This window comes from Falco cherrug, chromosome 4 (genome assembly GCF_023634085.1).
Source record: "Falco cherrug isolate bFalChe1 chromosome 4, bFalChe1.pri, whole genome shotgun sequence".
NCBI lineage: Eukaryota > Metazoa > Chordata > Aves > Falconiformes > Falconidae > Falco > Falco cherrug.
Genome location: NC_073700.1, coordinates 5436115 through 5460422, shown reverse-complemented (window position 1 = coordinate 5460422; position 24308 = coordinate 5436115). Strand labels below are relative to the sequence as shown.

General features: G+C 44.4%; 1 protein-coding gene and 1 long non-coding RNA gene across 9 annotated transcripts in view; one reads left to right on the top strand and one right to left on the bottom strand.

Annotated features, from left to right (window-relative positions):
• LOC129735918 (uncharacterized) overlaps window positions 1–17638 on the bottom strand; it is a 28370-nt gene extending 10732 nt beyond the window's left edge. For all 5 annotated transcript variants that reach the window (XR_008731907.1, XR_008731911.1, XR_008731910.1 and 2 more), the window contains exons 1-3: window positions 17500–17638; window positions 8512–9498; window positions 8224–8317 (exon numbers count right to left, since the gene is read on the bottom strand). This is a non-coding gene — a long non-coding RNA (uncharacterized LOC129735918). The remainder of the gene's footprint in view (window positions 1–8223; window positions 8318–8511; window positions 9499–17499) is intronic.
• Window positions 16963–24308, top strand: part of FAM120A (family with sequence similarity 120A) — a 56030-nt gene continuing 48684 nt past the window's right edge. For 2 of the 4 annotated variants that reach the window (XM_055708141.1, XM_055708142.1), the window contains exons 1-2: window positions 16963–17974; window positions 23679–23925. In XM_055708141.1, the coding sequence (XP_055564116.1) occupies window positions 17501–17974; window positions 23679–23925 (721 nt within the window). In that variant the 5' untranslated portion in view covers window positions 16963–17500. Of the gene's footprint in view, window positions 17975–18264; window positions 18648–23678; window positions 23926–24308 lie in introns of those variants that run through there. The other 2 variants (XM_055708140.1, XM_055708143.1) reach the window with 2 other exon arrangements.

The window sequence follows — 24308 nt, the reverse complement described above, 5'->3', positions numbered from 1 at the left end:
GGGACGAACCAGACAAGGATGAATGGCCAAGCAAGATGGAAGGTGGCGTTGGCTGTGCTGATGGGCCACCCCCAGCCCCTGCTGCCACCTCTGTGCACCTCCAGGAGAACAAGGATCTTCTGACAGCATTTTGAGGAAGATTAGAAGACAGCTTTGTGGGTGAAATAACTTCTTGGCCGCAGTGGAAATTTTGGAAGAATTATATGTTGGAGGGACAAGTCAGTAGTTTCCCAGTGAAAGAGATGGCTAGGGGAGATGGGTCAAGGAGGGTATCAGGAAAGCAAAGAACAGTAACTTATTTGAATAGAGAAACAGAAAACAAAAGAAGACTGAAGAGATTAGTAAAGATGTAAAGCCATAAATTAGAAAAAAATATTTTACTTCATCATTCTAATGGCATTGGTCAAGCCCAGAAAGCAGGCATGTTAAGGATGTGAGCTACAAGATCATCAGAGCCTGGTTCAAAGGTTTAGTTTTCAGCTAGGCTAGAAAAGGGTGTATCTTAAATGCCATTTGTCATGGAGAAATAGCTGTTGAATTTAGATACACTCTGTACAGGCCAATCCATAGAGTAACCTCTGCTGAAGATGAGACAGTGGATGGGAATGACAAAAAAGTAATGTGATCATACTGGTCATAGGAACAGGGAAATAAACTGATGGGACAAGCTTGGAAGAGACTCTAAACCCCCATGTTTTAAGATACTGACCTTCAGGAAGAAATGCCAGAGACCTGGGCTGAGGTTCTGGTTTGGAAGAAGAGAAGCCTGTCCAGGAATGATAGAATTCGTGTCTGTGGTAGAAGCTCCCTAAATGACCAAGCACGGAGAAAGCAGGAAGAGAGAGCAGGAGAGCTTACAGGGAAGCAGAGAAAGGATGAGGAAGATGTTCCAGTCTGTTTTGAAAGAGTAAATCAAAAGGAGACAAGTATAAGACTGCATTTCAGCAGAATAGCCGGCAATGCTCAAGGCAGATTTTAAGGTTAAAGACAAGAGTAAGGGAAGGAACAAGAACTGGTTTAGAGAAGCCAAACAGGAACCAGAATGGGATTAGATTAATGCAGCACCACATGACATGTTGGAGTGCTGCATTAATTGCAAGTACAATACTGGCAATAATTTCTAAAACAAAGTATGTTCTTATTGAAGATCCTTGGCTTTTTAGTGGGAAAATAATTTCAGATGCAGAATCATTATTGGGTTTAGTGGGTTTATTTTTATGTAGCATAACTTAACGTTAAATAAAAGGGAGCTGTACGTTTCCAGTACGGTATAGCTGGCAGTATAACTGAGGCTCCTTAGCCCAGCTCCTGAAGCTGATACAGTCTTTGAAGACAGTATCCTTGTTCAGATGGAATTACCTTGTTTGCCTTCACTCTTTCACTCCCTCCTCCATTCTGCCCTGGAGCCTGAAGAAACAATTGTAGGTTCTCCTAGAAAACAGAATCTTCCTAAGACAAAGTGAAGGCAAATGATCTTTCCTCATCCCTAGGGGCTGGTCTTGTTCTTCCTGAAATCTGCAGTGAGATTCCTGCTGGCTGTCTCCAGCGGTACCAGGTATGGTTCAACCAGGCGAGATGTGAGCTTGAAATTCTCCTAATGAAAAAGGCCTAAGTATACTGAATAGGGGAGATACTCATTAATAACTATTTAGGAGAACATGGTTCCCTTGAAAGGCTAATTATTTTGAGAGTTACCCATTCAAAAAAAAAAAAAATCTCATCAATGAGAGAACAAATTAAAAATGAAGAATCTCTCATAAAAAGACAGTAGAATACTGCATTCAAGAGGACAGCCACCAATTAAAAGAAATGTCAACAACTCAAGTGGCAGCAACTTCAAAAGGGAAATCTTTTCCTCATTTTCATATGCATTCTTCATGAGCAACATCAAGAAGTGTAACATGCTAATAGCTAATAACACTCAGGATAAGATTCACTAATTTACTAACTGAATAATTTAATGCATATCAAAGGAATGATTTTCTCATTTCTTTCTTTTTTTAGATCTAACACTAAGCTGGGCATTATCAAGTAGATGAAACTGCACAGATTACAAGTCATCACTGAAAGTCATTTTAGAATTGAGCTTGGTTTTTTCTATTGGATATCTCTTTTGGGTTTATGGAATAGCACACCTTTTTTCCCTCGTGATTCAGATTTCAAAAAACAAATCAGGAAGATGTGTTGTGGACATGTGATGTTTTGCTAAAATCAAAGTGTTTTGCAGAGATTGATCTATTATGATGTTAAACTTTGAACGTGTTGGGAACTGCAGCCAGGTAGTGCCATCCACCTGTCCCAGGCAAGCCAGTAACCCAGCACTGGGAGGTGCACCTGAGGTTTAGGAGATCAGGCCCTGAGCTGAAGCAGGAACGGGATGTGGATGACTGGCATGCTGCAGAGGTCCACTGGCTGTCCTGGCATGGAGGACTCTCCCTCCTGCTCCTGGGAACGGTGAGAGGTTGGTTTGACTCCAACGCAGGAAAAGAGACAAATGAATTATTTTAATTGCAAAAGAACTTCGGTATACTCCAAAATGCTACACTAGGTATTGAAAAAAGTAGAAAATGTACATGGTAAAAAATATTTCTTGTTTAGCATTATTTTTAGAAACCTATTTACAGAATTCTTCTAAATTTAAGCAATGTTTTGCCTTTGCTACTCGTGCACACTATGTAGCCCACTACCATCTGCTAAAACACTTTAACATGTCACCAGTTAAGGTACCAAACAGAAATCCAGCTCTTCCTTCAGTCTGCATGTCACTGCCAGAATGCTCACCCAGAGAGACTCCAGACTAGCAGCCAGCCATCAGCATCTCACCAGCTCTTCGGTGGCTGGAGGGAAGCCAATGATTCCAGGGCTCATCCTCTTCAGCATCTTTCCTGACAACCTGACTGATGATGTAAGAATGCAGAAACAACAAATCTGAAGATGATGCTAAACGAGTGTTGAGTTGCTGACATGCCAAATAGTAACTTTTGTGGAGGGATCTTCAGGAGCTTGGGATCTGGCCAGCAGAAATCCCATCACGTTGAACGAGACATAGAATAAGTCCCACAGGTCAGGCAGAATACAGCCATGTGCCAGGATGGGCTGGGGACGGTCCGGCGGAGCAGCAGCCCTCCTGGAGAGGACCTGGAGCTTATGGCAGATGTCGGGTCAAACGTGAGCCAATGCTGTGCTCATTGCAAATGGGGCAAACTGCACATTAGCCTACTTTCAAAGAAGGGTGGCCAGCAGGTTGAGGGAACTCGTTATCCTGCCACCTCAGAGACCTGGAATAATATGTCTGGGTTTGGGGCCCCCAGGCCACAAGGATGATCAGAAATGGGAAGGGAAGGCAGCAGGACCACCGGGATGGTCAGGGACATGGAGCACACACTTCAGGTGATGGAGGAGGCTGTGGCTTTTAGTCTGGTGCAGAGGAGGCTAAGGGGTGATTTACTAGCAGGCTGCAACTGCTTGAACTGGAGCGGGAAAGAAGACAGGGCCAAGCTCTTTTTGGTAGTGACGGATGGCACAGCAAAGGACAATAGCCTGGGAGGTTCCGACTGGACGTTGGGAAGAACTGCTTCCCTGGGAGGATACAGCAATGCTGGCAGAGGCTACTCACCCAAGATCTGGCTAGGTAAAATCGCAGGAGACCTGATCCACTGTCGGTGCCAGTCCTGCTTGGAGTGGGAGGTAGGTCTAAGGGTCCCTTCCAACCCATAGTTCTATGATGTAACTCAGACGTAAGCCAGTGGAGCTCTCAAAATCTTAGCTAGATGATGTTAAATACAACTAAATTAGAAGTTCACTTATTAGTAAATAGGAGGGATGATTCACCTCCTCAGCTGCCTTGTGTTCCCACAGCAAACCCTCCACCAGCAGAGCACGCCACTGCAGCGGGCCACGCAGGCGTGCTGCTTCCCTCTCCCAATATCCCAGCAACAAACATGATGCTTCTGCGATGTCCCTTTAACGGGGAAGGCCAGGCTGTTGGAACCATTGGCTTTGTGGCAGATGGAGTGACATTTGCAATTGGGAAAAAAACACTCCCATGCTGCCAAAATATTAACAAGGGGCTTCCTCAGAAATATTCTGCCACAGTCACTGACACATGTAAATTCCCCATGTAAATATGACTTCATCCAAGGGAAAAGGTATCATTCAGCAGGCTTTCCAAGGACAAGGACCTCTCTGCACCATTGTGGTTTGTTTTTTTTCTCTCCTGCAAACCCCTTTCCTTCCAGTCACAAATTTTCCGTGGTGCAACACCTTGCAGATGCTGCTCGTGGTGAACTCCGATGAGCGACAGCAGCAAGCAGGTCTGGCTGGGGGCAGGCTGTCCAACAATCCTGCTCAGCTGGGCTGGGTCAGGGGACAGACTTGGCAGCGAGGGCACATTGTGAAATTGAATTGGGGGGGGGGGGTTGCATACTGTATCTCCCTCTGCGAATGGCCATGTTCCTTACATGGCGAGAACAAGAAGAATTTCCTGACCTTCCTTTATACCACCCATTATTTTGCATAGCCTTATAATGTCTTTTATTAATTCCCTTTTAAAAATAAACTTTCCTAATACTTTCAGATTCTGCAGATATGCAACATCAAAGCATTTCAGTGAATTTTTCAGTCCACTTATAAGCCAGGTCTCTGGTGCTAGAGCCAGACATTTTGTGGTAGCACTCCAAGCAGTAAAGATGCCCAGCATCTCTGGAACTGCTGCAGTTCTCATTGCTGTAAGTACTGATCACTGGGGAAACTGAGCCTCAAATACCAAAAAGCCTTTCTGTAACGACCTACTGTTTTGCAGAGGGCAACAGGACCAGCATGCTTTTTTCTTAAAGATAAAAAGACAGCCATTGTGCCTCTGTTGAGAAGGATCTGAGATTTATTTTTAACTTCAAACTTTTCTATGTATCGTGAAAAGGCAGAATAATTCTGTTTTCATTTAGGAGGGCATTACAAGAGAAATAAGTAGTCTGATACATTTTAGATTAGAAATGCTTCCCTAAGAACAAAGGCTGTCACAGTGTGGTGTCCCACACCCAAGAAAATCTTTTCCCCAGTACTTAGCTGTGCCAACGTATTTCCAAGATTTTTTGTGCTAAACTGAGAGTTCTCCAACATGGTGCTTCCAGGAATTTAGGTTACTCTCCCTCTCTCAGTACTGGGATTAACAAGTCATGAAGGTAGTCTGCATCACAGTGATATTATAATGACTGCTCTGAAATGGAAAAATATAACACATCTGTGTTTTCACTCTCCGGCTTGAGACATACCTTTAGGAAGTCAGTTTGTGATGACATGTTTGGGCAAATGATGCCTTATCTGCATGCTTTTTTCATGTATCATCCTGATCTGGTAACTTGAATGCCATAATCAGAAAGCTATGTTAATTGTACATGGGTTTAAGCCAGCGTAGTCCAAAACATACTCCTCTAAACTACCAGCCTCACAAAATCTGCCTGCCTGTTTGAGAAGCTGGAGATGTTCTTCTCTGTTAGAGGAATTGCATGAATTTTTTGTAACAAGAAGAATCTCCAACCAAGATAATCTTCACCTCATGGATATTACATATTTCTGTTTCCTTAAAATAAAACCCACTAAGTATATGAACTGGTACCATAAACACAAGCACAAGTGAAAGAGTTCTACTGTTGCTGGACTCCTCCTCCCACTCAATTTCGGCAGTCAGCAAAAATACTTATTCAGTATTAAGTTACAGTAAAGAATTGTTGACCCTGGTGCAACTGAGAGCAACGATAAAGTCAAGTCAATGGGGTTTGCTTCAGCTTGCGACATTTCAAATAAAGCCTCTAAATTTCTTTGGATCAAAAAAAATGAAAGCATATAGAACATACTTGTTAAAAACAAAAATGCAGAAAATCTATACAAGCTTCTCCAAAAAGTAAATTTTGTTGAAATGCTCACAGTTGCGTTTAGCATTATTTGCTTCTAGTTTGGGCTTCATTCTAAATACTGTATGTTAATAAACTCAGACCACTTAATGCCAAGTACTTTATACATTTCTCTTTAATTAAATTTCTCCAAAGAATCACATTACATAAGCATTTGCCAATACAAAAAGCACACTCTGAGATCCTGGGTAAAATCCAGGCACCCCTGCAGTAACTAGTAAAATTCCCACTGATCTCATTGGAGACAGTCTTTGCTATATATGGGTAATAAAAAATTATCTTGTTACTTATGTATTCTTTGGTACACTGTTCTAAGAAACTTAATCTGTGGATCTTAATGAGGTCCACGCTATCATTTACCATTTCCCTTACTAGATGAAAATAAGCGTTACTTCAGAGTTCAATAATGTCCAGTTTCAAGTATGTTTGTAATTGGTGGAATATGCAATAGATGCCAGTTTAAATGAGCTTCTGGCCTCTGGACGGAGGTAGGCATTTGCTCTAATACTCTGCAATTTTACTACAGACTTTGAGGAGAGAATTGCCTGCACTGAGCTCTGGAAGAAAGATGAACCCTTAGCATTTAGGGATTCTCTAAACTATATGTTAAGTGTTATGTTCAGTAATAAGTTTTAGGTGATCAGGACATGGAAGTGGCCTAAAAATGAAGATCTTAAATAACCTTTATGGTCATTAATTTAAGACCAGGCACAACGATTTATCTTTATTTAATTATGATATCTTTCATCTGTGTGAAACTCTGAAGTGGGCTAGTTCTGTCATTCTTCCTCTTACAGTTTTTTTGCAGAAGTTTTCTCTTCCATAACTCAGCTATGCAGGGCTGTGGGGTTTGATGTTTTGAGTTCTCATGCAAAAGAAAAAGCTAAATTAGGGCTGCTCTAGGACAGCACTAATCAGAAATGGAAAGAGCAGGAGTTGTTTGAGACGGTACCTGCTCCTGCCACTGCTCTGCGGGGACATTATCATCTTGCAGCTGCAGAAATGGTAGAGGTTGTCAGAGTGCTGCTCATCTACTTCAGCACTGTTACTGATATTTTTTCAGAGTTACTGAGATGTTACCTAGTTACCAGCTGATCACAGCCTGGTAACCATTTAGAGAAATGCAGATTTTTATTTAAAATAAGGTAAGTGACCCTAAATAAGTCAGTCTGGTGACACTTAAGCTGTCCAACTGTAAAATAGGATGAGACTCCACACAGAAGTTATTTGAAGTGTTCAGACGAAAACTGCGGTATGAAATTAATTATGATAGTCTTGACAATAATAATTAAATTTAAAATACGCTTAACTGGTTTAAAAATAAAACTTTCAGATTCCCTTCGACTGCAGCCCAGTCCCGAAGCTATTTAAGCCTGCATTGCCTATCCCGTGCCTGATTTTCTGATTTGGTTGTAAGATTACTATTAATAGACCAGAAGTGGGATTAAAAAAAAAAAAAAAAAAAAAAAAAAAGGAGAAAGTGAGATTACCTAATTCTGCAAACATCTGTTTGTTTATTTGTTTGCTTTGTTTTAGAGAAGCATTGTCAGAAGTTTAGTTTTCTGACATGGATTAATCTTTTCCCTTTTGTGACTCTGGACCATCCATCCCTCCCCGCTTCCCCCCCCCAATTCCGGCGCAGGGTTGCTAAGCGACATGTTCTTCTCTTCTGTACTTTAGCAGAGAGGAACAGATCAAAGACACCCACAGTCCTGAATTATTTTATAAATGAATTTAAAGAGATACTCTCCCGTGCTGTATTATGTAGGGGGAGATCAAAAGTTGCTCTATATACTGAGAGTATCTGGAGAATTAAAACTGATGTCTTCTGGAAAATAAAAATGCTCTCGTTACTGAGAACTATGTAATATTTACCTTTCCCCCCTAAAAAAAAAACCTAGACTATGAATTTATGCTAATTAATGTTTCTAGTTTTATGTCAGTCAAGACACTGAACGCAGGCCAGGCTGCATGTTTGTACGACTTGCAGAAGTAAGGTTTTCTGTCATCAATTGACAAGCCTGCAGGTTTTTTAACTCTTTTCATCTCTTGCAAAAGCGTTGCCATTATTCACAAATATTTCATTCTCTAAATTTTAAATGCTTTCCTGGCATTAAAGGCAAGAAAGTCACAGGATAAATTTCAAGTGATGTATCTTTAAAAGAATAAATGAAGATGAGGAAGTAATCTGTGTAAACCACGCAAAAAAAATAAGATACCGATATCTCAGATGTTTCTGAAAAGAACGAAAACCAAATGAATAATGTTTTATTAAAAAATCTGGGAATATATAAGTTTAAATGCTATCTCTTACCAGACCAGCACTTATTTGGCATCAGCTCAGGTCTGCTATTCTCTCCAAGCTGTGAGATTTGTAAGAGCATACTGGCAGTTAAGGCAAGTGTTTCCTGAAACAGAAAAGGGAGGAATTATTTGCCCTCGGATCTACTCAGTTTCAAACACCATCGACATTCTAAAAGGAAAAAACGGCACTCAGTAACAAAGTGCAAAAGTTTTTCATTACTTTCATTTCCAAAGACACCATCGCTGCACAGCCTTAAGAAGAAGGAGAGGCACACAAATAACATGCTTAAAGCATTACCTGAGCAAGTGAGACTGATCATTTACGTGGAAAGGAAAACTCCCCGATCAAATGGCTGCAAAAAAGGCATCTTGAAAATTGCACGCAAAATTCCTCTCCTGTGCAAATCTTGTTTTATAACCAGCCACCTTATCTGCATAAAGTAATGTGTCTTTTAAAGCAGTTTCAGGGGCTTGCTCACACAAACAGGTGCTCATGCAACTACAGGCACAAAATCCTTGGATTCAGGTGTAAAGTGTACATAGATGATCTCACCCTCTTTGCTGCCTGCCTGGTTGCAGAGCAGAGCAAGCTCCTCGCTCTTGTCCTATGCCGGCAATCTAACATAAAACTGAGCGTAGATTAGTGAAACCTAATACACTCTAGGACTGTAAAGGGATTAATCACATAAATCTTCACCAAAAAAAATCAGCATTAGTATTTATTTAGATGCATTTTATTTTCCAGTGAGGAAACAAGCCTCTTTTTTTTTTTTTTTTCTGCACCAGTAAAACTGTTCAAAATTCTAGTTGCTCAGATTTGGCAGTTAAAATCCACTGTACTACAGTTAACCTATATTCTTGTAAAAGCATTTATTTTAGAAAAGGGCTTGGCCAGCTTTTCCATTTCGGTATTAGATATCTATTACATGGGCAAGATCTGTGCTTTACTCTCACTGATACAGTGTTTTATGTATAAACATCTTGACCACCACTATGTTGTCAGTGGTTAGCAGATTCAATGTGTTTTGGCTGAATTTCTGAAGGGCAAAACTGTGACTTGCACTCTAAATATTTTTTCTGGAGAATGGATTCCTCAACAGACTATGGGTATCTTGTACAAAATGCAAGTAAACATTCAGAAAGGAATTTAATGCTTCTGGCAGGTACCGACTTGCCAGCCTTGGAAGCCGAAATCCCTGAGACCTGTGGCACCAGCGCAGCTCCAGCCCCGTGTGCTCCGCAGACCGGCCGGGTTCCCCGCCATGCCACCGCTCCTCCTGCGCAGCTGCAACGACAAGGCAAGAAATAACGCCCGCTACAAATGCTGCTTGTTAGTACGGGTGTTTCTGGCAAGCTTACTTAAACATCCTGACCATGCTTTGTTCGGAGATTCAGTTTGATCAAACCAGTATTTAAGCTAAAATGTTCTGAAGCAGGATGTTGTAAGAATTTTAGTTAATATTAATTGCTGGTATGTTTTTTTTAATATTGGTAGCAATTTGGTTAATGAATGTAAGTCATTTTGAATTGCTGCTCCTCTTACTTATTTCTAGAATGCTGCAAAAAAATCTGCTGCAGCTGTATCATAAATGTGAGCAGCCAGGGCAGAGGTTTGGGCCTATGAAGACGGGACGATGCTTTTGATATGTTGAAGGCCACTGAGAACATTAATAATGTTACTTCACATTTCTACAGTGCTTTGCCTGCTTAAAGCACCACATAGACTACTAGTAATTAGTGATATGGATGTTTCTGAAATCATCAGCACTATCATTTAAATTGTCATTAAAATACAATTAGCAGCCCTTTGAACTGAGCGCTGTAGTTCAGAACAGTCTAACTGATGGCTCGTGGGCCAGACCTGGACAACAGGAAGATCGTGTCTGGTTTTCCTCTTCTCTAACTGCACCAGCTCAAGGAGCACCTCATCCCAGGAGTGGCGGCTGTGCCCGCAGGACAGACATGGAGAGCCGTTATGCGACTGGAAAGGCAACGGCACAAAGTATCCCTTGTGTCCAGCCCACTGCATTGAAAAGCCTGGATTTTGTAAAGCTCATTTCAGCCTGTGTGCAATTTCAAGCAGGCACAGCCCCACAACTTTATACTTTGCAATTCAAATCAATTTTTTTTTTTTAACTTGACTTTCAGGGCACAGCTTTGTGCAGCAAGGAGCTGTAGGGATGAAATAAGGGCATTATGTGCTAAAACAAATAACTGAGCGATCTACATCTACAGGTGATGCACTGGTAGACCATGCTGGCATGTGTTTGGGTAAGATGAAGAATTTAGTTTGCTGCAGCAGACTGAAAGTGAAGGTCTGGCTTGGATGGTGTTCCCAAATCTGGCATCCATATCCCACGTTTAGGTAGCTAAATCTGTCACTTACATGCTTGAGATACTTGTGTTAATTGCATAAATGCCAACAAAAATGACGTGTTTTTAAAGTGTTAGAAGTGTAAAGAGCTGCTCTTCTGAAATGGCCACAGTATCTATACTTAGCTCCTATGTGCTCTTCCGATGATACCACTTGCAAATGCACCACATTTGTTGTAGGATCTAGCTATAGTGATGTATTAGTATCTGTTTGTGATACTATTGATGCTCCTGCAAAAAAACGCTGTAGAACATACTTTACATACTGCCTTTTTGTACGTCTCACACAACTATTCATTAATACCACGGGAACAGCGTGCTACTGTTCCAGGTTTTCAAAGAACCAGTGCTATTGCTCTCCACCAGCTCCTGTTGCCTGCTTCATACTGCCTGTATTATTTATGCTTTTATTCCCGAAAACTGAAATTTAGAACTGGAAATTTTCACGCTTTTGTTTTTTAAAAAATAATTAAAGGCAGCGAATGGACCTGATGTAATCTGTATACTGTGTGCCACGGCTAAGTATCCACTGCTGTGAAAGCACTGCTTGTTCTCTGAAAGGAGGAATTCTTTCAGACAGCGTCACTTGCCCCCTCCTCTGCAGGGCTGCTTTTCCCATACACTTGGAGGACTCGCTGCCAGTCATTTTCTTGCCCTAGAAGTTTGCCGGAGCAATACTGTCATTCACCACTGACATTGTACTGTCTGTACAGGGCCTAGTTCCTAATGGGTCGGCCTTCACGTTCAGTCAAAAATTTCACCTGTGAGTGTAGCAGTGGTTCTACGAAAATATGATGCCTTTTGAATCATCTTTTCTTTGGACCGGTCCTTGGACTACATAGCGCTTCACCTTAACGTGGGCTTCACAGCAGGCTTTGGGAGAAGTTCTTTTCCTCTGTCATTCACATAGCAAGCAGCGTGCTCTCAGATATGACCTGTCTACAAAGATTTCAGTGTTGGCCTGGCATGCTTTACTAGTATTTTAATGGCCTAAAGAAATTATTTGGAAAGCTGAAGATGCCTTTAGAAAAGAGGGAAAGGAGGGGAAAACAGACTCGAAGAGGCTATTAATGGGTCAACTGGCCCAAGAAAATAGGGAAAAAGTGCAACTCAAAAGTGGTTGCCAACACGCGGTCTTGCAATACTGCCCAGGAAGGTAACACAGCTCCTCGTGACCCTGTTTTTGTGATGTTATGCCTTCACTCCCTCTCTCTACATTCACCATTCTATACCAGAAACGTAAATTGTTGCCCAGTTCAAATCCAATACACTTCCTAAGTCTGCTTTTCTCAAACACACGAAGCATGTATTGTCTTGGGAGGAACAAGAGACCAAGTACTCAAAAACGTGGTGCAGGGTTTGCCATAGCCACAACTCTGAGAACAGGTGCTCCAGGGGAGCCGCCTGCTAGTGTTTTGCATAGGTAATTGTTAACGATACTAAGTAATAGTCTGTCTACTGGATAACGGACAACACCCCAAAACACAGGCCAACAACCATAAATGGAGAAAGTATTACAAGGAACTCACAGCAAAATTAAGATGCCAAGCAACATTCCCATATAATGTGAAGACACTGAAAAAAAAGAGTCTTTGTTCCACCACGGGTGTCTTTGCTGGGCTTCTGCCCCGTTGTCAGCCGTTTGGATTAGCCTCCTCTTCATGGGAAGCTATCAGGGATAGCATACAGAAAACACTGAATACGCAAGAACTCAGTAGGATATAGCAATTTTGGGAAAGACTGATGGTTCTTAAATAACTTACTGCAATTAACAGAGGGCTGGAAATGTGAGAAAACCTCTGAAGAATTAATCAAAAATCAACAGCAGTTTGTCTTGATAGTAAAGGCAAGCACACGAAATAAAACAGCTTATCACAAAATGGCTTTTGACTAAGAGTGAAAAATGTAATGAGGAAGAACACACTTTGGATAAATCTACATTCTGTTAAGTTAAATAAAAAAGCCAATGCCAGTAGGAGGGTGAAAAAAAAGACATCTTCCTGTATGGTCACCACTGGGCATGTATTTGCATGAGGCAAGTGCAAGGAGAGCAGACTTCCTGAGTGCCAGAATAGCACCCCTATCTTAGATGTGTAAAGAAGAAGTAGGACTTGCCCTCAACTATCACAAAGCTGGTCTATGAGGCCAGCTGGCAAGGGAGAATGAAAAGACAAAAAAACAGTGGACTGCAAGTTTTTGGGCATCTCTTACAGTCTTTGCTAACAGTCCTCAGAGTTAAACTTGTGGCTTAAGCTAAAAAAGAGATGGAGAGCTTGACAAAGGCACAAAATCTACATGGCTGAATTTTTGCAAGAACAGCAGTGAAAAACAAATTAAGATGTGGCAAAATGATCCATCATCAAAGTTCAAAGCAGCCAGTGAGACAGTGCAGAAGAATATTCTACTTGCTAGCATCAGTCTCCTGCACAAGTTCCATGCTGTGGCAAAATAGAATGGGCATGTAGCCAACAGAAAAGGCTTGATACCAGCAAAAAGATGGAACTCGCATTCACCAGATACCAGGGCAACTAGTTTTTCATGATTTGAAGTTATGGTGGAAGTTGAATTTTAAATTAAGTCTGAAACGTTAGAGTGAAGGAATGCTTGATGGGTGAGAGCTGATCAGCGGAAACTAAAGATTGCAGCAAAGTCTTCTTTGCAAAGAGTTTTACAAAAAACCCCACGAGAATTGCTATCGATGAATTGTTGCTGTAACAATAATACTCCTTTTTGTAGACTAAGAAAAAAATTAACTGTTAGCAATAAACCTATTTAAGCTGACCAATCACCTATGGGTTTCTGCAGCTTTTATGTCTTGCTGAAAGCTGAAAAAGGAAGAAGTTCCAGAAATAGACTGAAACTGCTCTAAGATCTGATGCTGATGGAGAGACCGATAAGCATGTAAATGACTCAGTTAGGTGTCTCCCATATGCACATTTGCGTGTCCTAAGAGGAAAATGTTCCATCACAGGTATCATAGATATTTGAAAGAAGTTACTGTATGCTAGAGCACCATGGTGCTTGTAGATATTTCAGCAGGCTACAGAGAGATCCCTGAATATGGAAATTCTTGCGTTGTATAAACTTTGAGTGATTGTATATGGTTTAATTGCAAGCAACCTACGGTACAAGAAAGGAATGTCTCACCTAGTAGCAAGTACCATGATAAAAAATCAGAGCAAGACTGTGAGTGACTTTGTCCAAAATTTTTTTTTTTAAACCTAAGCAATTGTTCTTCAGTTTCTACTATTTTTGCAACTATTTTAGACTAAGTGCCAGGCATGCCTGTAACTTAAAAAAAACCCAAACAACCAACAACAACAAAAAACCAACAAAAGGAAATCACCTGAAATAACATACTGAGGATGAAGCTAAGGCAGCCTGCAGATGTGTCCCTTTTTTTGCTGGTTTTATATAAACTGCATGAAGATTCTGCAAGTCTCTGTAAGCAAAATGTTTATTTAATAGGTATATGCAAGCAATACACCACGAGAGGAACAAGGGTTGGTTTTATTGCTGCATGCTATTCACCCCTACTACAGTCAAATGCTCCAGATGACAGGGAAGAGAAACAGGGCAGCTAGTAACAGTCAGCTAACAGCAGAATGTTAACATTTATTGCATGTTTATTTGCAAATGTTTGCATTAAAAGTTAGTACCAAAAGAATAATATAAGAGATATATTTCACTTCGAGCGCTGAAGTAGCAATACAGAAAAGTATCTTGCCCACAGCAAGCAGCAGTAAGGAGGAGGGACCTGGAGGTTTTTTGCCTATAGCAGCAAGAACTGGGAAGTTCAGGGAGCAGCAGCTCCACAGTGAGACACACCAGAGTGAGAAAGGAGGAGAAATATTAATGGAAATCGCGTAAAACAAGTGTTTCCCATGGATAATATATGCATCAATTATTCCCAACCAAATGTACCCATCATCAAGATTACCGTGGATAGCCTGTCCCACAGCCTATGTCCATAGTCCTCTCACAGTGGGACCAAGTTTTGTTAGCAGGGGTATCAAAACTAAGATGATAACATTCGTTTCTATGTTCTTGCCCTGACACGGTTATTCATTTCAAGTTCTTCCTAATGACTGTTCAGTTCCTTCCTTCTAGGGAGCCACTCCTAATTCTCTTCTATTCAGGTTGGAAAATGAGTCACTGCCTTTAGTATTAATTTTTGTTAACCCTTCCTTTGCACAACCAATAAGTGTTAACAGCAAAATGCATTGTGGCTCAGTGCTGAGAAAGAAAACTCTTCAATGCCTTTTCCTCCATCGCACCATTTACTTACATGCAGATAACCCGATGATTCCTGCAGGCTTTCTGCTGCTGGTTGATGAAAAAAACAACCTTGTTTGTCTTTGTGCCTTTGGTTAACTGCTTTCTAAGTCTATCTTAGTCTACCTGTTTTGCAGTGTAATTTTGCTTTCCATATATTGCACTTTTTTTCTGTTGCCTTCTTGTCTGGCCAAAGTTTTATTTGCAGCAAAGCAACAACTTGCATCAAATAACTTCTTGAAGCACCTTGTTTACCCTTCTGTTTTTCCTCTCTTTTCTTTTGGGGAAGGAGGGTCAGGTTTATGGATGGGCACACAAACCTGGCAGCACTCAGTTCTACTGTCTCTACCTACCTAACTCCATGGGAAACATCAGGACATTAACGGTCAGGCTTCTGGTAGACAATGCTTTTGACTAGTTTTCCTTCTTAAACAACACAAAACATAACCCAAGCAAACTTTGGAGACATTTTATTTATACATGACTGCCATTCTTAAAACTACTGAACCTAACTATCCTGTGAGGCATCTTGAATCAGCTACCGCCCTCTTCTCAAGACTAATTAGCGAACAGTCTGTCCTGGTTTTGATCAAACTTTGTACTGTTTGGTTACAGCATTGAATACCTGCCGGCATGTCTCATCACCTGCTTTTTATGCGCTTCATGTATGGCGGTACTTGTTCTTTGGCTGAATTTTGATGTGGTTGGGGATATTTGGAATTTTAAAGTTCTTTCTCCTTGATCCTCTATTAGCACTGTTGGTCTACTCCCATGCTTTGTGTGCCTTTCAAAGTGTTTCAGTGTTTTTGTTATCTTGATGCTATCCTAACGCATGCCTGCTCTTAAAGTAAAATCTAGGAAGTCTAAGGGAAAAGTAGTTTGGAAAGAAATCAGACTATTTACTTAGGAAACCACACTCTCAGATTATTACAAAACCAGATTTCTAGGAAGAAGCATTATTTCTCATTGACTATTTCCATACCTTTTTTCAGTATTCTTTATTTCACCGACCTTATGCTGTACCAGACGGTATTGGATACAACACCCTCCGAGCAGCCTTGCATTAGCACTGCACCGCCTGCGAGAGAACCAACCCGCTCCCCAAGACAGCATTTCCCTGGTGGGAATATTTACTGTAGGTGCCAATCCAGCCTGACTGAAGTCTCATTAAGAACACATTTTTTTCCCTATCAATAAAATATTAATGTGACTATACAGCACGTGCAGCCTGACATTTTCTTGACACCTGCATAGCACAGAACTCCTCGCGCGCCGCAGTACAATTTCAATGACAAACTGCATGCAACTTCTATAGCTCAGGAAAAGCCCTAATCTTGGCCTTTTAAAACATAATTTCATGCGGCCGAAACTGTAAGGATACTCCCTCACCGCCCGTGCGGAACGGAACGGGGGTTTTCCCCCGGCAGCCTGTATCGATGCCCACTTACCGGCCCCAGTGAGGCCCGGCCTGGGCGGCCAGGCCTCGGGGCGCCAGCAGCCGCCTCGCCTCTACCGGAGGCGGAAAGGCCCTGGAACCCGCCTGCAAGTTTTGCCAGCAGCAGTGAACGCGGGCTGCGGGCGAGGCGGGGACAGCCTGTAATTATTATCTGCACAGAGCGGCCGCGACCGCCATGTCTGCCAGGCGGGGAAGGCCTCGCGAGCCGGCCCGGCAGTCCGAGGCCGAGCGCGGCGCGGCCGGCCCGGCAGCGGGAGCGGGGGGGGGCCGGCACGGCTGCCCGCCGGGGCCCGGCCCAGACGCGGCCTCCGAGCGGCGGCGCAACAGGTGCCCCGGGGCGCCGCTTGGCCACGGCGGCGGCCGCGCTGCCCCGCCCCGGGCGCTGGCGGCGCCGAGGGGAGCGGCGCTGCCCGGGGGAGCCGCGGAGGCGGGACCGACGCGCGGCGGGGTGGGGTAGGGGGGGGGGGGGGCGGCGGCGGCCGCGGCCGCGCAGCGCTCCGGCCCGGCCCGAGCGGGCTCCCACCGCCCCCCGCCACTCCCCCGCCTCCCCCCGAGCCCCCTCCCCTTCCCCGCCACCCGCTTCCGCCCGCGCTCCCGCGCATGCCTGGGTTATGCAACGGCCGCGGCGGGCGGGCTGCGCGGGCCCCGCCGCCCCAGTGCCGCAGGGCAGGGCAGCGCGGGGGGCCTGAGGGCGGCGGGCACCGGGCCGGCGGCGCTGGGGGCGCGCTCCCCGCCCGCCCTCCCTCCCCCGGCGCCCGTGTGCGCGCCCCGCGCCGCCTGTGAGTGGCAGCGGCGGCCGCCGCCAAGTCCCGCCTGTTCCGCTCTCCCTGCCGCAGGCGGCGGCGGCGGCGGGTTGGCTTCCTGCGCGCTGTGCCGCTCCCCCTCCCCCCGGCAGTCGGAGCCGCAGCGGCAGCAGCCCGGATCCCCGAGCCATGGCTCTGTGAGAGCAGCACATGGCGGCCGCAGCAGCCATGAGCCCCCCACTAATCCATACAACTCCCCCCTGAACGGCCACCGACGGCAGCCAGCGCTCCCACCCGGCTCCACCGCTCCCACCGCCCACCCGCAACTACAGCCGCCGCCGCGCCGCCCGGCCCGAGCCCAGACCCCGCCGCCGCCGCTGCCGCCGCCGCCGCCGCCGGGCCCCCGCTCGCCCGCCCGCCGCCGCCGCCCGGTCCTCACCATGGGAGTGCAGGGTTTCCAGGACTACATCGAGAAGCACTGCCCCAGCGCCGTGGTGCCCGTCGAGCTGCAGAAGCTGGCGCGGGGCAGCCTCGTGGGTGGGGGCCGCCAGCGGCCCCCCCAGACCCCGCTGCGCCTCCTCATCGACGCCGACAACTGCCTGCACCGGCTCTACGGCGGCTTCTACACGGACTGGGTGAGCGGCGGGCAGTGGAACCACATGCTGGGCTACCTGGCGGCCCTGGCCAAGGCCTGCTTCAACGGCAACATCGAGCTCTTCGTCTTCTTCAACGGCGCCCTGGAGAAGGCCCGGCTCCACGAGTGGGTGAAGCGCCAGGGCAACGAGCGCCAGACGGCGCAGCAGATCGTCAGCCACGTCCAGAACAAGGGCACCCCGCCGCCCAAGGTCTGGTTCCTGCCGCCCGTCTGCATGGCGCACTGCATCCGCCTGGCCCTCATCCGCTTCCACATCAAGGTGAGGAGGAGACGGGCCTCCCGCCCGGGCCAAGGCCCCCCGGGCCACCGGCGCCCCCTCCCCGCCGCTCTCTTGCGCCCCCGCCGCTCCCCTCCGCCGGCGCCGCCGCGCTAAGATGGCAGCGGGGGCTGCCCGGGGCCTTGCCAGTGCCCAGCCCGGCGGGGGCGGGGGGGGGCGCCCTGCCTCTCCCCTCAGCGCCTCAAAATGTCGTCGAGGCCCGCGGGGGCGGCCCAAGTTTCGGCGGCCTCAATCCCCGGGGGATTTTGCTATTTATACGGCGTGGCCGGCCGGCCTGTGCGGGGCGGCCGGCAGCGCCCGGGGCCTCCCGGATTCCCCTGGCTGCGAAGCCAGGCCCAGCAGCAGGGAGGTTTTTGCCTCCATGTTCTTTCGGGGCTGCCGCTCCGTCGACTCAAAATGTCCCTTCTTGCCCAGGCCCCCCCCCGCCCCTCCGCTCGGCAGGGCGATGGGGCTGCGACTTGGCTGCCGCAGGTGAGAGCGGCTGGCCGAAAGCATCGTAATCTAATTAATTATTAAGACGAAAGAAAAAAAAAATCAGTTATCGAGCACGGCAGATCTGCAACAAGTTCCCTGCTGAGGCGAGGCGTATAAACTTGCGCAGAAGGTGAAATGGCTTGCTCCAAAACGCAGAGGTTCGAGTTTCGTGTTTGAGAAGGTGAGGGGTTTGATCGGCATTGCCCAGATGTATTAACGAGCTTTTGATCAAGTGTAGAATAATCCGTTCCTTACTCTGTAACGGCAAACGCTTCCAGTCTATGGGGTCAGGAGCACCGATCCGACAGTTCTTCATTTAAAGTTCCGATTTTAAGGGGGAATCTCTGCTTTCTGGTAACATTGGCAACGCTGCAGGCAAGGAGCTGGGGTCCGTGGTGATCTCGGGCCAACACCCAGGCCACGATTTCAGAGGTTGCAGAATATGAACGTCGCATCTCTCTGTACAGCGTTCGTGATTTGTGGTGGTTTCTGTTAAGCCGAGCGGCTGCGTATATTGAAACACAAGACACTAGAAAAACAAGCCCCGGGATGAAGCTGCAATTTTCAGAGTTGCTCGCTTGCTTTCCCGCTAGGGAGGGAAGAGCAGCGGGAGTGAAGTGCATGCTTGTAGCCCTTATTATCATAAATTACTTTAGTGTGTAGAAAAGTATTATGCAACCTTTAGGGTTGCACGCGTGATCACTAGGAGCAGCTTAACATTATCTGGCTTTTGTACCGATTAGAAAAGTTCTGGCCGGGTTGCAGTCCCGGGTAAAGATGACTCTTGGAAGGCGCTCACCCAAAAGGTGACTTTAGGTGAAGTTTCTCCTAGTTCTGCCGACGGGACGCGAGTAGCTGTTGCTCCCTCTTAGCCCGGCCCCGCTCACTCAGCCGGACCCATCCTGGGAGGATCGCGTTCCCTGCAGCTCCCTGTGCGACGGGCTGGCCTGAAGCCTCCCCGGGCAGGCAGCGGGCGGTGGAAGACCCACCCGCAGTGGCCATTGGCACGCCGGGGCCACCGGGCTGGGCGAAGCGTGTGCGGAACGAACTGGAAGTGGAGGCAAAGCTGTTCTTGCAGGGTGCGTCGAGCTCTGCTGAGCGTGACGTCTGGGGCTTGTTGCCTGGTTGAAGTGAAGACGTTATAGCCGTGTCTATTGTAGAAATGGGTTTTTCTGGCCAGTGTGGAAGGAAAGTCATGTACGTGTTTTGGATATGAATGGCAGTGGGAATTTGAGGGGTAGCAAAACCATCCTCATTTGAACTTTTTTGTTGTTTGGGTGGGTTTTGTACCTAGGAAATACTTCTTAATACTGCTTAAATTCTTTAAGCAAAGTTTTAGGGACCGTGCAGTGAAGATATTTATCTTGATCTGGTTACGGGTGCATTATAAATCTTCCTTAATTTTTTATTGAGACTTAGAGATCATTAGTGAAAGCAATGAATGGGGTACAGTAAGAATATTTTTTCCTTTTAGTGTGTTAAACTGGATACTTTGTTTAATGCAATATTGAAATGCACAGTACACAACAGGAAGACAGCTGTTTTGATATTGCTAGGAATTTGGTATTTGTAGTAGTTCTGTGGTATGTTGAACTAGCTGTTAGTCTTTAAATGCATTGTCTCAGACCTGGTTCATTCCTGCTGAAGTACATGACATCCAAATAAAGTTGCCACATTTGACAACAGTGTCACCTGTAGCACTTTGTTTACTTTCAAGCTTAGCTGCAGCATTAGCTCCTTTATGGTTTCTTGCTAATAGGCCTTATTCTTAATCTCTGGAAACAGTTTTAGGAACGAGAGGACATGTCATACCGAGTGCCTTTTCTATCCAAAAAAAAAAAAAAAAAAAAAGAAACAAATGAAAAAGCCCCACAATTTTGATGGGGAAGATTTGAGGGGTGGGTATCTGTCTGCCTTACATTAGCACCGGGAGCTGGCAAGTACTTGTTAACAAAATACTGATCTGTTTGTGGGGGAGAGTTTGTTGCTGTTAGGAACGTTCATATCACTGAGCGACCACCGTGTGTGTCTGAACTGCAGTGGCTGTCTGAACTGGTCAGCTGTCTTGGGGATGGGAAGGGTATCAGCAATTCTGATTTGATGCTTCATTTATACAGCTGTTGAGAAACTGTGGATAACTGTTTTAAATTGTTTCATTTTCAGGTGAGAAAGTATATTTAATGGTTATAGTGGTAACATGCATAATACACATCAAAGATACTGCAGAACTTAAATTACATTCCTTTTCTGCTTTTCTTCTTCTCTTATACAATTTAAAATCTTTCTAAATCTACTTTATTACATTTATCTTTCTTTATACCTTACTCCAGTTTTATTCATGTTCTCCCCCATGCTCACTTTCTAGCAACCCTCCTGCTGGGCAATGAGCAAATGCATCTTGAAAGGTGTGATTTTTATTTGCACGTATGGGTGATTATTTTTTTTAATTAACATACACATAAGACACTTGCCAAATGCTAGTGTTTTCTCACTTTGTTTTGAGAAGTTTGGATTGAGAATACTTATAAACTTCAAATATGAAGCTGATTTTCATATTTTCAGGAAACATTTGAGTCTTGAGTAGAAGAGCTGTGCAGAGTTAGGGACTCGCTATGAATTTAATCTATTTTGGTAATTAGAGGGGAGAAAAAGAGTAATGTCTTCTATCCAGAACAATTATAAATCACTTGCAGATGGTTTCGGCAGGATGTAAAAATAACAGGTTCCTCCAAGTTATAACGAATATCCTACGGGTTTTTAGCTTAATTGTGACCTGGTATTTTTCTGTTTGGGGGAGGGGGGAATAATTCTTAAAAGAAACTTTTAAACATTAGCAAACCTGCTTTGCATAAATATTTAAGCAGTGGATTAACTTAACATCTTTAATACTTTGGTGAGACTGTTTTGTTCTCAGTATCTTAAACATGCATGTGCCTGTTTACTCGGACAGGATTCTCTCTTTCTGATCCAGCACCATTAATGTTTACACAAGATTTAGACTTGAAAATTATTCCAAACTCCTGGCTGCGGTTATCCCTGCGTCCTCTCTGGGTTGATTTTGAAGTGTGCGTGTTGCCTGGGTATAGTTGCATCTTCAGACTCCCTCCTTTTCTGAAAGCTGCAAACTTAATTCTCTGACTCTCATCTTGTTAGAGTTTTATGTTGCAGGTTAACTGTACCTTGGTAAATACAGCTTTTTTTCCTGTGACGGTTCAATTATTTGAATGTGGATTCTACTATAACCTAAACATATTGCAGTTTCATGCTCATAGCTTGCTGTGTCAGATAGCTCTGTAAAATGGGAAGGGAGGGAACTGGAGGCTGGAGGAGGCAGAGGAAACAGTTTATAGGAGATCAGAGCTGACTGCACAAGTTTCCTCTTATTATCTGCATAGCCATGTCACATCTAGTGCTGCAAAAAGAATTCTTACTTTGTTTTTGACAGATGGCCTGTGGTTGTCATGTATGCGAAGATGTTGATTTTAGATACATGTACATAATTTAAATCTCTGTACCCTTAATAAAATAAAAAAACCAACCTGGGGGATTTTCCTGATTTAAAACATGTGAAGACTGGGGAGGGATGGTCAAGCCTAAATTGCCCTCGAGTTAGTAACTGTATAAATCTGGTATCTTTAAATTTTTCCAAAGATATTTATGGTGTCTTTCAATTCTCTGTACAGCAGGCGCATGTTATGCTATGTGATAATATAATTATTAGAAAAATCAATACACCTTTTTTTCTCACAAACAAAAGTAAATTTAAAAACCACTCTGATACAGTCCATCAAACACATTTCCAAAGATGTAACATTTTCTAAAGACTCTAAGGTGGTAGCATCAGGAGTAGAGAGAGTTTTGTGAGCCGGTATTGATCGTAGTAATAGAGTGAGGTGCTGACTGTTCAGCTGCTCAGGATTTTGCTAGAAAGGGAACCTGAAGCTACATAGGAAAAGCAAATTCTTACTCACCAGAAGACTAATTGGAGTAATGCATGAGTAGAAAAGGAAGGGTCACTGCAAACCTTCTGTTAAACAAAAGCTCTTTGCTGAGAGATAGATGACTGCAGGACGTTGGAGAGGGCTGTAGAGGTGTACGACCCTCGCTCATGTTCTCGAGGTTTTGGCTGCAGAGGAAATAGCATCACTAGCACTGGCGCTGTAGTTACTCATGCGTATTGTGGAGACTGAAGCTAATGGTTTTGTACTAGTCTATTTTGGGATGGCTTGCTATCTGCGTTGTTAAAATTGAATACTTGGTGATGGTAGGGTATACCAACACCCAACCTCTAGGGAGTTTTCTGGATCTTTATTATGTGTGTAGATGGTAAAAGCATTAGGCATCAAAAGCACTTGGCTCACTTTATTTTTGTGTGCTTGTATGCAGACTGTAGTTGTGACAGTTCCTGACAGCGTGTAGAAATGCAGGATTGTAGGTAGTAACCTGCCATCTTGGCTTTTTGTTTTAGTATAACCTTCTTGATGAGAAAGAGTTGCTTTTATATTTCCAGTGTTAGGAATTGTCCCATGTCTACCCTGCACAACGTGCCTGTTCTAGTCATCTGATTGCATGGTCTAAAATAACGTGCTTTGTTAGGCAGCGTGAGTTGAGAGGTAAAGTTTGGGCTGTAAACTGGAAGGAGTGTGCACCGTCAGAGACAGCTGTGCATAAATGAATAGGCTGAAGGTAGAAAGAGGAAAAAAATTGGCTTAACACAGCAAGGTAGACATCTGAAAGGTGAAGAAAGTTACCCCCGTTCATCTAGGGTTATGTTTTGTTTCTTTTAAAACAGGGCTGCACAACTTTACAAGGGATCATGTGATTCCTTTTTAAGGGTGCATCTTGCCTTGGTGAACTTCTTGAATATCTACAGCCTTCAGATTTTTCCCATGAGTTAATACAGACACTAGTATACTAATATGTTTAGAGTTTGAATGTTTCTGTTAATAAACAGTTACTTCAGATAGAGTTCAGTAATACATAATGCCACTTCAGTGTGCAGGCTTTCGGAACTTTGTATTGTGTTTCTGAGCGCTCCTTACATTCTGTCCATATGTGCTGCGTCATTGAATTTTTGAAATTACTTTAAATATACTGCAAGAGTTTCAAATGCACGTATATAGTTTCAGAAAGACCCAGTATATTGTAATACATGTGATAAATCAGTACTGCAATTTAACACTGTAGCTAATTACTCTGTCTTCCACTGTAGGTTGCACAGAGCATTGAGGATCATCATCAAGAAGTAATTGCTTTCTGCAGAGAAAAAGGTTTCCATGGTTTGGTTGCATATGACTCCGATTATGCATTGTGCAACATCCCTTACTATTTCAGTGCCCATGCCCTAAAACTGAGCCGTAATGGGAAAAGTCTCACAACAAGCCAATACCTAATGCATGAAGTTGCCAAGCAACTGGACCTGAATCCAAATCGCTTTCCTATTTTTGCTGCTCTTTTAGGTAAGTGAAGTAATAAAAGAACTTGATGCTGGTAGTCAGACGTGATTTCAGTTTCTGTTAACTGTTTTGAAATATATGTGTATAATTTGACAAAGCACCTAGGGAAAGACATCGCTTTGTTGCAGATATTCCTATTATACTTGAGGTGGGCTGGATGCGTTTTTATGAGGCCAGACATGCTGAATTTGTAGGGACCTGCAAGCAATGCAAATTGTGGCTGTCTAGAAACAGGAGTAGAGAGAACTCTGCAAAGCTCTGCCTAGCCAAAACGTTCTCGGGGGGGGGGGGTTTGGGGCAGTTGTGGTTCTGCTAGTTTTGGTCTTCTATAGTACACAAGGTCTAATTTTAATAATATACTGGGAAAGCATACTTGTGTTCTGTTT